This window comes from Netta rufina (genome assembly GCF_964035555.1).
Source record: "Netta rufina genome assembly, chromosome: 5".
NCBI lineage: Eukaryota > Metazoa > Chordata > Aves > Anseriformes > Anatidae > Netta > Netta rufina.
The window spans coordinates 36994032-37008428 of record NC_140128.1 but is presented as its reverse complement, the minus strand read 5'-3'; the positions used below and the strand labels follow the sequence as shown (position 1 = coordinate 37008428).

The window sequence follows — 14397 nt, the reverse complement described above, 5'->3', positions numbered from 1 at the left end:
TTCTGATTTTATGGTGACAGGGACTAAGTGTACAGCACAACTCAAATTCTTTAAAACAACGACATTTTAATAAATCAAAAGAAATTTCTAATATCACATGTACAGCAGAGTCACATCCTCCCCACTAACCAAAGATAAGTTACACTCAATTCAGACATGACTAGTCTGATTCCCAGTTGGAAGTGACTATCTGATAGGAGCAGCTGTTAGAACGGACTTGACAAAATGCTTTGTTAGTACATAAGTTTAGAAATTCACATCCTTGTATTCCTTGATGTTTCATTAAAAGAAAAAAAACTAGCTATTTTCCTGTTGCTGCCTCTGTAGGAGAATGGCAGTGGGAAGCAGATAAGAAGTACAAAGTATTTTCTGTTGAGATAATCAGGGAAGTCAGATTTCTAACTTGCAGCAATGACAATGACCCTGGCTAGCCCTCTTCCATCAGTATTTTCACAGAGCAGGAAATTAGTATTAGAACATCATTCGGGCCCTTAAAAAAGCATGTTTTACAAACAGAAGTTAAAAGATGTTTTTCCGTTTTTTTGTATCCTACTAACTCCCCCCACCCATGTAACTGGAATTTCTCAGACCATACAAAAATTAAAAAATTAAATAAAGACAAAATTTAAAAATATATATAAAAATCAAATTAAAAAAAAATCAGCATGCTTCACATTAGTGTAGAGATATATTGGTCAGCCAGAACATAAATGCTGAGGGGCATCAGAAATGCATTCTGATTGCTGTTTTCTCTTGAGGGCAGCCTAGATCTTCTGAAAGCCTTTTTAACAGCCAACTTACATAAAGTATGTAAGAACTTATTTTGAGACTAATTTTTTTTTCCCAACACAACTTGAGGTATTTGTTTGATTTAAATTAGCACAAAAGTTGACAACAGAACGGTGGAAAGCCAGCCAAAAGTAAACTGAATAGTGTAGGCCTTTGAATCTATGATAACACACAAAAAGTAGCTCCCACTTTTGAATTTCCAAAGTAATACAACGTTATTTCAAAGAGCAGTACCTTCATTAGAAAAATATACACAAAATACAGAACCTCTGGGTTACTAAATACCTCAATACAGCAAACCTTATGTGCTCAACTAATGAAATCCCTCATTGGGTTCTGAAACATTTCTGTTCAGGGATTTCACTACAATAACTAATCTAGACAGGAAGCAAAACCACAGAAATGTCCTGTCTTAAAAAGGCTGCCACTTCTTACATCTTAATTAACATTTAAAAGTCTCCCAACTGAAAATCCTGTGACATAGACACTGTTATTCTTTGTACAAAGAACAAGAGAGGTTGAAAGGGAACCTTTAAAGATCACCTAGCTTAAACACCCCTGTCCTCATCCCTAGGTAGGGACACCTTCCACTAGATCAGATTGTTCAAATTCTTATCCAACCTGACCTTGAACATTCCCCTTGAGTAGCATCCATCCTGGACAACCTGTTCCAGGTATCTAACCATCCTCACAGTAAAGAATTTCTTCCTAACGTCTAACCAAAATCTACCCTCTTTCTTTAAAATCATTAACCCTTGTTCTATCACTACACATCCTGATAAAGAGACTCTCCCCATCTTGAAAGAGTAGTTCCCCTTTATGTATTGGAAGGCTGCAATAAGGTTTCCATAGAACATTCTCTTATCTAGACTAAACAACTCTAACTCTTAGCTTCTCTTCACATAGAAGATGTGCTCCAGCCCTCTGATCATTTTTGTGGCCCTCCTCTGGTCTTGCTCCAACAAGTCCATGTCTCTCGTGTGTTGGAGGCCTAAGAACTGTATGCAGTACTCCATATGGGGTTTCATGAGTGCAGAGGAGGAAAACTACCTCCCTTGACTTGCTGATCACACTTGATGCAGCCCAGGATATATATGATTTCTAGGCTTCAAACACACATTGTCAGCTCATCCACCAGTACCCCCAAGTCTTCTGTAGGACTGTTTTAAATTCATTTATCACCCAGGCTGTATCTCTGCTTCGGATTGCCTCAAGCAAGTTACAGGACCTTGCACTTGGCCTTGTTGAAGTGCATGAGTCTCACAAGGGCCCATCTCTTGAGCCTGGTCCCAACGCAGACCCTTGAGGGACATCACTCATCACTGGTCTCCAACATGGACATAATGACCACAATTCTTTGGATGTGGTCATCAAGCCAATTCCTTGTCCAGCAAATGGTCCATCCATCATATCCATGTCCCTGCAACTTAGGGGAAAGGACGTTGTGGTGGACCGTATTAAATCAGAGTCACAGAATGGTTTCAGTTGGAAGGGACCTTTAAAGATCATCTAATTCCAACCCCCCTGACATGTGAAAGGATACCTTCCACTAAATCGGGTTGCAAAAGTCCCCACTCAACCTGGCCTTGAACACTTCCAGGGAGGGGGTACACACAACCTCTCTGGACAACCTGTTCCAGTATCTAACCACCCCCACACATTGTATGTGTTTGCCATAAATAAGTATGCTAATAATTATTACTATCATTGCATCACATCTAATAGTGAAAAAATAGAAGTTACAAACTGTTTTTGTTACTGTACTTCACCATTTCATAGAACAAGGAATTCCAGTTTGTTTGAAATTACTATTGATAGAATTGGGGCTAAGCAAATAAAAACTAACTTATGAAACTAATTCCACAAACCACTATTAATGGCAACTGATGACAAAATGAGATCACCTTTTATTTGGACATCATAAAATGACAAATAATACAAAAAAATAATAAAATAATACAATACATGAATTCAGGGGCAACAGTAAATACTTTATTTCTTTAGTTTATTAAAGAGATGGGAGAAAAAAATTCTGCAAGCTCAGATTACCTTTCAATGTTATTCATAGAATAAACTCAATAGAGCATGACAGTCACTCAATTTTAAAGGTTGCTCCCTAATCTGGTATATCACATATCTTAAAGATATGGGAAATGACTTACAAAGAAAACTTACCTCAATGTGTGTTACAAGCTGTGCCTTCTCCTTGTCCTTACGTTCTATGCATTTCTTTAACTCTTCTACCTCTGACATTACTGCATTATGATTCAGCTTTGCTTTAAGCTCCAAAATATATTTCTCCAGTTCTTGCTTTTCTTTCTCATATCTTTCAGCAACTATAAAACAGTGGGAACAGAACAATATGCCCAGCAGAAATACGGACTTGTGGAAAATTACTTTTTTCACTCATTTCTCTTTTGGCAATTTTCTTCTTTACATGCGACTATTATACAGCTATTGATTTTATTTGAAGTATGTGTGAAAAATGGCTATAGTTATATCATAACCTTCCACTGAATGAGACAGTATTTTTTGGGCTTATTATTATCCAGTTATTTTAGAAGGGTTTCCTCCCATATCCCCCCTGCATTTTACTGGAGAAAAATTAAAAAAAAGGAAGAAACTACTGGGGAAGTTCAGGTGCAAATGAAAATTTTCCACAAATTTCAAGGCCAAGGTTTTATCCCATCAGTGTGACTTCCAAGTCAGGAGGTGTTACTATCTGTGAATTATATGTTCCAGTACTACAAAAGACATTCCTGATGAGAATAAGCTGTAAATATCCTCAGCCAGAAATTCAAAGGTTAGTAGTTGTTTATGGCTAAAGGAGGCCAAAAAAAAATAAATCAGTCTGTATTCTTTGCATGCATCTTTGAAGAAAGAGAAATAATGCAGTAAGGAAAAACAATTGCTTTAATTTTCATTTCTTGTGTGTGTGTCTCTTAATAACTCCAAGTACATATTTTTTCTTGCTTTTACACAGTACTTCTTATAAAACAAATGGAAAAATAAAATATGCTTTCAAGACAAGCTAAACAAGAAAAACAGTTGCAAATAAATTTCCTTTTAAGCAGATACACTAACATCCAAGTGACTGAACAGAAGCTATTAAAATAACTATCCTGTATTAAAACTCTGAACATAAACCACATACCATTTTCCAGGACTCTGTATGAGATTTGTTAAAAAAGGGAGTCAAAGTCCTGTTTTAATAATCAAGATAATTCAATAGCTGAAGTCATTAACCAAACCAATTAAACCACTAAGACACTGTACTAGTGCTACTCAAGATGATAGAGGAATACTGACTCCATTTCCTTGTTAATGAAGAGAAAGACAAAAAAAAGACATTCTCCAATGCATTTTGATTACATTTTGAAAAGTTTAAATACAGATAGATATCTAATAATATAGTCCTCACTAAAGCTATAAATTAATTCACAACTACATGTTGAAATTTTTAAATGATTTTTTCTTCTAAGTATCATGGTTCCACCTCCAAAATTCTCAAACTGCAATTAGAAGCCCTGGACTGAATAATACTAGACTGTATTTATAAATACTCTGGAATATGCTGTTACTCATTAGAAATTCTACCAGAAGTTCAGCAGCTTGTCTATAACCAGCTACATAATGGACTTGTTATGATTTTCAAGATGACAGGATTTAAACTGCAAATGGACTGAAAAGTACAATTTCAGAAAAATTAGTAAATAGAAATAGTGTAAACATACCATCCACTTTCCTTTAATTTTCTGTAATACACTTCATTTGTTTTAACCACAGAAATCAAGGTATTTCATCCTAAATTTTAACTGTCATTGATATTTATTTGTTAAATACCCAGTCACCAGTACTTATTAACTTAAAGCTGAGAACTTCATCAGCTGTTTTAGTTGAAACAGTAAAGAAACTGGAACTTCAATGACAGAATTAATGTCCAGGTCAACTAATTTGTAGGCATCTAGTGCAAAATTTGAGAGCTGTACCTGTTCTAATTCTCCTTTCATCTTCTTGCACATCCTGGGAGCTCTGGCGGTGCATAGCAACACGTGAAATTTGATGTTGCAACTCTACACGATCTTCTTCTGCTCTCAAAAGTTGCGAACGAAGATCTTCAATCTAAAACACATGTAGAAGTATCAAATGTTTAACAAAAAATAAGAGTGAAGGAGTAAATAAGATATTTTTATTAAATTGTAAAAGAAAAAAAGGGACTGTACAAGTAATATTTAGAAATTTCAAGAGTGCTGCAGATGGTAAACGATAGACAAATGAGGTAGTTCCTAGTTATTGGCCAGAAAGTGTTTATTCAAATCAAAAGGAATGATTTTCGTCTTTTATGTTGACCATGGCTGAGCATCAATTTCTTTAGATTAAAAAAAGTAATATCATTTTATATGTGTTTCAGTTGACTTTCTACACTGTTAGTGAAGATATCTATATAAAGAGTAATATACTTTATGTAAATTCTGCTCATTAAATATACATTATTGATATTCTCAAGAAACATACAGGGGGTTACATATTTATTTTTTATTATATATAGCCTAATGCTTGCAACAATGACATTGCATATGGGAAAATAAAGGAAACAGACATGATTTAGCATGAATTGAAGGAAAATAACTCGTATTACCCATATGTGTTACAGTATGTATGTCATGCACAATGAGTTAAATTCAAAACAGTAATATAGCCATCTCAATTTTTTTCTAAATGCACAAGTGAAACAACTATTTCTAACAGATAAGTACACAAATTGTTCCTTCCCTACCTATCTCAATACATGTATTCTTCTTCAGCTCCTCTGAAAGAAGGATGGGCTAGAGACATTTAGGAAAAAGGACATTTTTCTAATGCTATAATCCAGGTTCCTTCATCTTCTAAATTCAGTCATATGTACATTAGTAGGTATTGTTTAGAATACATTTTTGATTGCTTTCCCAATGTTTGTCTCCCCCTCATATGCACACAATACATCTATGTCACTAGTTTATCTGAAGTTATGCAATTTGTATAATAATAATTACTAATACAGAAGTTGTTTTTAAGCATACTCTGAAGGGTAGTTACAAATAATGTGTTTATGTATGTAAGAAGTACCATAACTGCTACTACTGTTCTTATTATTAATACATGAACATATATGCAAGAAGGTTTGGAAAAGAGAAAAAGTATCAAGAGCAATCAGTCTCAGTCTCTTTTAGACTCAAACCTTTTTCTCTGTATCTCCTTCCCAAAGCAATGTTATCAGAATATGAGAAAGGAAGATTAATCAAAAAGACTATGACATAGCCAAATACAAAAGCTTTAGGATTTCCACCACCCCAAAGCAGTTACCTGATGCAAAAGAGCTTCTCTACTGCCTTCTGAATGATTCAACTTTTTCCGGGACTGCTCCAATTCTTGCTCAAGCTTTCATTACAGAAAAATTATGAAGAAAATTGAAGTATGCATCAATAGAAAAAAAATATACTTTACCTAGTTACTTCTGGTGCAAATTAATCAGTGTAAGCAGCTATTTAAATTAAGATATAATATTCACCATATTTCAATTTGTCCAAAACTCTAAAGCAAGCTTTCACTTGTACTGAATCTCTGCTATATTTATTTAAATTAGACGATGAAAATTTAACTTAGTCTATAATTTTTATATACTTTTCTATAACACGTGAAGTGGTGTATATATTCAAAACAAAACAAAAAAGCATGAAAGCAACTTTTTACTAGGTTAAAAAAATAAAATAAACTTTTAAAAATTGTTCCAGGGTTTGTGCCATGCATTCAAATTCAGATAAAAATTGAGAATGAGTTCACATTTGAAGCCTTTGTTATACAGTTCATTCATAAAAATGTTAAAGTTGACACTTATTGATACAAGTGGTAAGTAGTAAATTGTTTCTCCATGTTGTGCAAAAAGATATTACAATTATTCTGGAAACAAGACGACTGAAAAATTGACGTGTCAGGACTTCCAGACAATTAGAATTTTCCCCAAAATATACTATCAAGGGAATTTAAAAGCATGTAAACAGAAGTAGTCAAACTGATTACCATTTCCAAAAACAAAAAAAGTTATGAAATATTTTGTGAGTTCTGCCACAAATAGCTCAAAAATTGCAAAGATGCACATAGAAATAAAAATAGTTTTGACAGCGGAAATTGTTATTGCAGAGATAACATCCTTTCTGTGATTACTAAGAGGCTGGCAAATAGGCAAAATAAATAGGACTAGAAGTAATGGAATGAAGAGGGTAACAATACATAGATTGTTTAGAATAATAGCTTTAGCATAGACTTTGGAAGTACTGACAAAAAGGTTAAGCTAAGTGGACAAAAAAGCCAGCAAAAGTGCAACATTGCACTAGCAATCTGCAGGGACAGAAATATAATGAATTTTGTTTCCTACAAACAGGATGAAAGCAATATGTCAACAGATAGGTCAGTAAAAAGAGCGCTTAATATTCACCAGGTTTCAAAATAATGAAACACGCATTAACTGCTGGGACGAAGAAAAGCTGTACCTTTGAGCTGCCATAAATACATGACAGCAGACTGCATCTATTTGTCTTTTCAACAACAAATCAAAAAAGAAATCAAGGATAATCTGCAAGTTATAAATTTATTTATCTGGCAGGATGGAGTACTTTTTAGAAAAAACACAATGTAACTAAAAAGCTTTGTAGGAAAGACAAGTTCAATATAGTTGCATTCACTGTGTAACTGATACAACAAAAACGACCAAGTCATCTTAAAGATGAAAGAAAGTTTTATCCTGCTGCTTTCTCTGAAAGAGGAAGCATATACTACAACATATAACATAGATTTACATAAAAAATAAAATTAAGACTTACTCGGTTCTTTTCACTTTCATATTTCTCAAGTTTACTTTTCATGAGCTCTTCTGTTTCAGCTGCTTTAGCATCTCGTTTCTTTAGAGCCTTTAAATTGAAAAATATAATGTGAACTTCATTACGGAAGTTACAGAAGTCTTCCTTATAAGCATGTTAAAAGAAAAGAATCTACTCACATGTATAAGAAGAGATCTACACAAGTGCTTTCTGACTTTGTCTAATATTTCTAGGTGAAGCCAATGTACATTGTTATGAAAAGATAAATATAAGTCCATGCATAAACACACCCATGCACAGAACTGGGCCAAATACAAAGTCAAAATTAGCATTAACATCCTTCCGATGTATAGATTCACAGATGCTCAAGACTGACCCTAAACATTGTGAGATGAAGGACTGAGAAGCTGAAGAGAATCCCTACAGATAAACTGTGAACATCTCAGATAAGGAGAATATATTCTCTAACATAAAATATGCAGTCACATGTAATACAACATACTGCAGTAAGGAAAACACTACTACAAAGTTGTGTTAGAAGCCAAAAAAAGGAAGTTAATTTTATCTGAATCTTGACAAATGCTTAGATGTGCATTGTTAAGACAGGATTAACTGAAACATTCCTGATCTAAAGCTACTGGCACTGTCATGCCTTACTTCAAAAATAAATAAATAAACCAACCAACCATAGGGACTTTTCCTGTCTCTTTCTGACTAAAGAGTCTAAAACTAGCTACATACATTTTCTAAAGCATCTTATAAAAATAAAGTTGCCTTGAACACCAATTTTGAAACCTCTTCCTTCTTTAAACCAACATTTTTGCTGAGCATATACCATAACTTGAAAAGGAACGCAGCAGATATCAAAGATATTAATGACACATGAGACTTGCAACCTAAATAACCCAAGCTTGAGCATCCCACGCCATAACGATGCCATTGGCTTATCATAAATACCAGGTAGAAACACAAGATGACATCACTAGCTATGCTGACATAATTTGCTCTGAATTTGAGAAATTGTGTCACACATTTCTTTGCTGTCAACATCACCAAGCAGTTTTCACACTAGCATTTCATTCACACTTTCATTAGAGGTCTTCAGACCTTTGATTTTCATCCAGTATCACATAGCATAAGTACACCTGGCCTTTCCACCATTACTTGCTAAAACTGCAACCAAACAACAAAAACACATAACATAGCCTGTCCAGAACAAAATGCCTTTTTTCCAGTCTGTTCTTTCTGAGCAGCATTTTATTTTCATTTTATAGGAGTATATCCTTAAACAGATATCTCTGAAACTCTTCCCTGTCATTAGTACAATATCATTCAATTTTTTAACATTTTCTCTTCACTGAAAACTGAGGAAGGTTTTCACTTGATCAAAAATTCAGCTGTAGAAGTTTTGCTTTTATAAGTAGCTTTGTGGAGAAAAATAAATGGATGTCTATACAGCCTTATATCCTCATCTCATAAAACATAAGGGTTTCAGTATATTTTGGCTTCCTCTCCTGCCTGAACAGTTTATACTAGAAACTGAGATTGTGGAAGCTATTTATTATAACTATGCCACTGAAAATATTATGCTACATAAAGAATTAGGCTTTTGTCTTACTGATTCATAATCAGATACTGCAAGACTGTAACATATTTAAGGTATTTCTCTAACTACTCAGTACAGATTCAAAATCTATCTTATCAGTTAACCTATATAACTCAACACTGCACACAAACTGGATGTACCCATTTCACTCAAAAAGACTCTATGAAGAACCCGCCCCTCCCCCCCCAAAAAAAAAGCTAAACTATAGGGGTAAAAAACAAATAAACAAACCCAAGATCAACACTTCAGCTAATGTCATTACTGCACACAAAATCATTGTTTTAAGTAACTAGAGGTACTAGTTCGGTCTACTAGGGATGTATATATACACTAACTGCAATTCAGCTTCATTTTTCAGCAGAATTAGAAGCTTTGTTATAAAAAGTCAACTGTATGCCAACCTTATTTTTGGTACTGAATTAGTAATTAATTGTAAAATATACATATATATATATTATCATATGCAGATTTTGTTATGGAAGTCAGCATAAAGAAATTTAAATTCAGTTTAATGAAAATTAAGCTTTAACTGACTTGGAATTAGAAACACTAGGAAAACTTTCAAAGATGTCCCTACTGAAGGCAAAAAGTTTGTCTCACTACCAGCAGTACATCCAAATTCATTGAATAAACCACAGAAATCAATGTCATTTCAACTTACCAGGATCACTGAATGATATTTAGACTATTAAGTATAAATAACATCAAATAAAAAGGCAGTCTTTCATATCACAGACACTAAGCAAATGACATTCACTTCTATTTTCTGTATATAGTTTTAAAAGCCCATAACAATTTCATTAATAAAACAGCTCATATATATCAGTTAAAATACTATAAAAAGAATGTGGTTTTACAATAACATTAAATATATCAAACATGTACTGCTTCAGCTGTGAAATACAAGTTTTTCCACTAGGTGCTAGATAGGCCATCAGTTAAGCAATCAATATGTCATTAAGAAAAAAATATTTGGTCATCTGGAACTAGACAAGCAGTAGATCTTAATAATGGTTGAGAAATTACATAGGTAAAAGTTTAATTTTGCCCTCCTTGTTGTGTTCCCTTTTAAATAATTATTAACTGGCTTTTGTCACTCTTCTTTTTCTCCATTAAAGATTTGTGAAAGGATTCTATTGGGAAAGGAAGGGTAAAATAAAAATAAAAATAAAAATGCCACGTAAAGAGTCAACTGATTTTATTTCATTTGTTATTTCCATAGTTTGGGGGAGTCAAAGGGTCAAAAATGGGAACTAGGAACTGCTGTACTCAGCATCCCATTGTGGAAGAATGGTTAACTGAAATAGGACACGAGGATGTTGGGCAGTTAAGAGGCAATGGGCTAGTAAAGTACCGTACTCAACTCACAAGAGTCTGGGCACGTACGCAGCTGGCTGAGAGCCAATCAGGCTCAAGGACATGATGCCCTTGAGCGATGGGGAAAGTCCCTAAGGCGGGAAGGTAGCTAAAAGAAGGAGAAACTACCTGAAAAGAGCGGGAAAATGTTAGCCAATCCTGAGCTTAGTTTTTGCAATATGTATGAGTTGATTATGTTCAAACTAGATAAAAGGCGACTGAGCTATCCATTAAAGTTGAAGTTCACTGTTCACTCATACTGAGCGTCTGTGTCTTCCTTCCGTCGACAACATTTGGCGCCCGAACAGGGACCTATCTGAACGGGAACAGGGACTCCGCTGGAGTTGAATCTGCGAGGGACGGAATAAGGGAGGAACCGGTCCTGCAACGCAGCCCAGGAGGTGGAAGGGACAAGAATCCCCGCACCCGCGTCGGAAAGGTGAAAGGGACAGGAGTCCCCGCACCCGCAGCTCGGAAGGTGGAAGGGAGTCCCCGCACCCGGGATGAGCCTATAAAGGGTCCCGCCGGAAAAGCGCCGCCGAGGTCTTTGCAAAGGCTGCAACTGTATATATAAAGGTATGAAAGACAAGCGGCGTATAATTTGCTCAGATGATTTTTAGAAAAGCGGAGCATTTTAGATAAAAGAATTAGCATATGCAGTAGCGCAGGGTTGTTTTTACAAATCCTGATACAGTTTTTTGAACAAACAGAGTGGTGTAAATTGGGGACAAATTGTTTGATGATGTTATTAAAGATATTAAGTCTGCTAAAAACCTTAATGAAGCCATGGAGAGCAGTGGCTAATGCATTAGGCATACATAAAGATGAACAAAGAATTGCCGCTGCTGCAACAGAGCAGTTAGGACCACCAGGAAGGGTTAATAAGGTTAATCCACAGCAAATAAATATGGAAGGAACAGATTGCCCGTTGCCACCTTCCGTTAGAACTTTTACCATTACACAGGGGGTCTCGGGAAATTCGGAGGTGCCTGTAACAATGTCCTCTGTAGCAGAGGAGAAGCTTTCACTACCAGCAGCTCCAACCGCTCCAATAGAAAGTGAGGAAGGAGCAAGTGGAAGGACCAGTGCTAGCCTATTTCTATCGAATACAAATCCCTTCACAACGGGGGCGCAGGGGAGAGAAGGTCTATGGAGGCAAATAGCAAATGAGGCACTGCGTGAAGGGAATTATGAAACGGCAACACAGTTAACACAAGCTTTTCCGGTAGTATACTCGCCACCAGATGCACAGGGGAATGTGACGGTTAATATGACAAATTTAGACTGGAAACTATTAACTCAATTACGATCTACTGTAAATGATTCTGGCTTAAAGGGGGAACCTACTCGGCAAATGTTAGATTATATTTGGGGAACTAATATATTGCTCCCTGGGGACATACGTAGTATAATGAAGCTGATCCTAACACAACATCAACAGCTTCTTTTTAATGCGCATTGGCAAAGTGTTTGTCAAGAGGCAGTAGCTACGATAAGGGCACCTGGAGATCCGCTACATGGTGTCACGTTGGAGGAATTGATGGGACTCGGACCATATTATAGATTAGAAGCACAAGCATTGATGGGTCCAGACAAAGCTAAAGAATCAATGAGATTGGCTCGGAGAGCCTTGGACCAAATTAGAGAGCCAGGGGGGATACCATCCTATATGGGCATCAAGCAAGGAAGGGAGGAACCATTTGGGTTGTTTATTGATCGAGTAGCAAACGCAATACAAGCGGCTGGAGTACCTGATTATCTAAAGGGCACTATCCTAAAGCAGTGTGCAATTCAAAACTGCAACCCTTCAACTCGTAGTATATTAGCTACGTTACCGGGAACTTGGACAATTGAGGAGGGTTTAGAAAGGATGGCTCAGGTACCCGTGGGTCCGCAGGCTATGTTGGTAGAAGTAATAAAACAGCTAGGGGATAGTATGAAAGAACAGGCACAGGTATTAAGAGAGACTGCGCAGCAAACGCAGAATCAAGCACTCGCTGCCCTTGCTCCTTTGCAAACGCCCGGAGGCCGTCCTCCGCGACCGCGTTGTTTTCGCTGTGGGATCATGGGACATATGAGACGAGAGTGCAAAACGAAATCAGTGTGGTGTCAGAACTGCCAATCCAATATGCATAACACAGCGACCTGTCGACATGGTGCGTCGGGAAACGGCTGGAGCAGCGGGAAGGACCGCCCCGCGACGACACAAAAAGCGGCATTTACGACAGCAGCCGGAACGGCTCTGTCACCAATGTCTGCCGACCAGCCACCAGAGGGAGCCTCGGCTTGGATTTGGCAACAGCAGTAGACGTAATGCTATTGGACTCTAAACCCACCAGGGTAAAGACAGGAGTTATGGGACCAGTTACTATTAATGGTGATCCTGTGGGAGCTTTATTGATCGGAAGATCGTCTGCTACCCTGAATGGATTACAAATATTGGTTGGACTTATAGATAAAGACTATTTTGGGGAAATACAGATTATGGTTTCTGCAATGTTTCCTCCAATGCATGTACCAAAGGATACAAAGATAGCTCAATTAATTCCGTTGCCACACTTGGCGGCATCTCTACCACCGATGGTCAATAAGGACCGAGGACTCGGAGCATTTGGCTCCACAGGAAAAGTAGCGTTATTAACGCTTGGCATGCAGCAGAGACCACGACAGAAAATCACAGTATGCTTAAAGGATGAGAAACTGCAAATTGAGGCATTGTTGGACACTGGCGCAGATGTGACAATAATCAGTGCGCAAACTTGGCCACCGCATTGGCCTACATTCGAATCCAGTACCACTGTAGCAGGAGTAGGAGGTATGACTATTGCTCGTCGATCACCAGTACTGCAATGGACAATAGGTGACAAAGTTGTAAAATGCAGTGTATCTGTCTTACCGTTGCCAGATGGAGTACAAGCACTGATAGGGAGAGACATTCTTGCTCAGATGGGAATGGTTGGGTGGGGTGGGACGCGTGGATGTTGGGCAGTTAAGAGGCAATGGGCTTTAACTGCCTAGCTGGGAGACTAGAGCAACTCACAGAGAGGGTGTTCGTAGCGCAAAATAAAAACGGGGGAATTGTGGAAGAATGGTTAACTGAAATAGGACACGAGGATGTTGGGCAGTTAAGAGGCAATGGGCTAGTAAAGTACCGTACTCAACTCACAAGAGTCTGGGCACGTACGCAGCTGGCTGAGAGCCAATCAGGCTCAAGGACATGATGCCCTTGAGCGATGGGGAAAGTCCCTAAGGCGGGAAGGTAGCTAAAAGAAGGAGAAACTACCTGAAAAGAGCGGGAAAATGTTAGCCAATCCTGAGCTTAGTTTTTGCAATATGTATGAGTTGATTATGTTCAAACTAGATAAAAGGCGACTGAGCTATCCATTAAAGTTGAAGTTCACTGTTCACTCATACTGAGCGTCTGTGTCTTCCTTCCGTCGACAACATCCCATTCCAATACACTCCTGCGTGATGGCTTCCAAAAAGCAGGCAGGCATGGCTCAGGGGACCTCTACCTGGAAACACTGAAGCACCAAAGAATGGAAACTGGTCTACAGTCCCCTAGATTCTCCCATCAAGATCTTCTTCTTGAAGACACTAATATCCAGGCTGCCTAGCAGATGGCTGACAAGGAGTTTGTGTAACTTGGTGAGGCCCTGGAGGCAGCAGGCAGGTTGGAGGCCACAAGAAAGCAGAGAACATGCACATAGAGACATCTTCATTGTGTGATTTCAGGATGGGCCAGCTAGATGTTCTACGTCCTGCTCAGACAGTTAGAAACAGACTATTATC

At 37.4% G+C, this 14397-nt stretch overlaps 1 protein-coding gene across 1 annotated transcript in view; it reads right to left on the bottom strand.

Moving 5' to 3' along the window:
- The window catches only part of CEP128 (centrosomal protein 128), a gene marked incomplete at both ends in the record, with an annotated part of 109983 nt that overhangs the window by 77245 nt on the left and 18341 nt on the right, over positions 1–14397 (bottom strand). Inside the window, 4 exons of the mRNA XM_084288230.1 lie at positions 2965–3125; positions 4779–4911; positions 6133–6207; positions 7647–7733. Coding sequence (XP_084144356.1) covers positions 2965–3125; positions 4779–4911; positions 6133–6207; positions 7647–7733 — 456 coding nt within the window. The remainder of the gene's footprint in view (positions 1–2964; positions 3126–4778; positions 4912–6132; positions 6208–7646; positions 7734–14397) is intronic.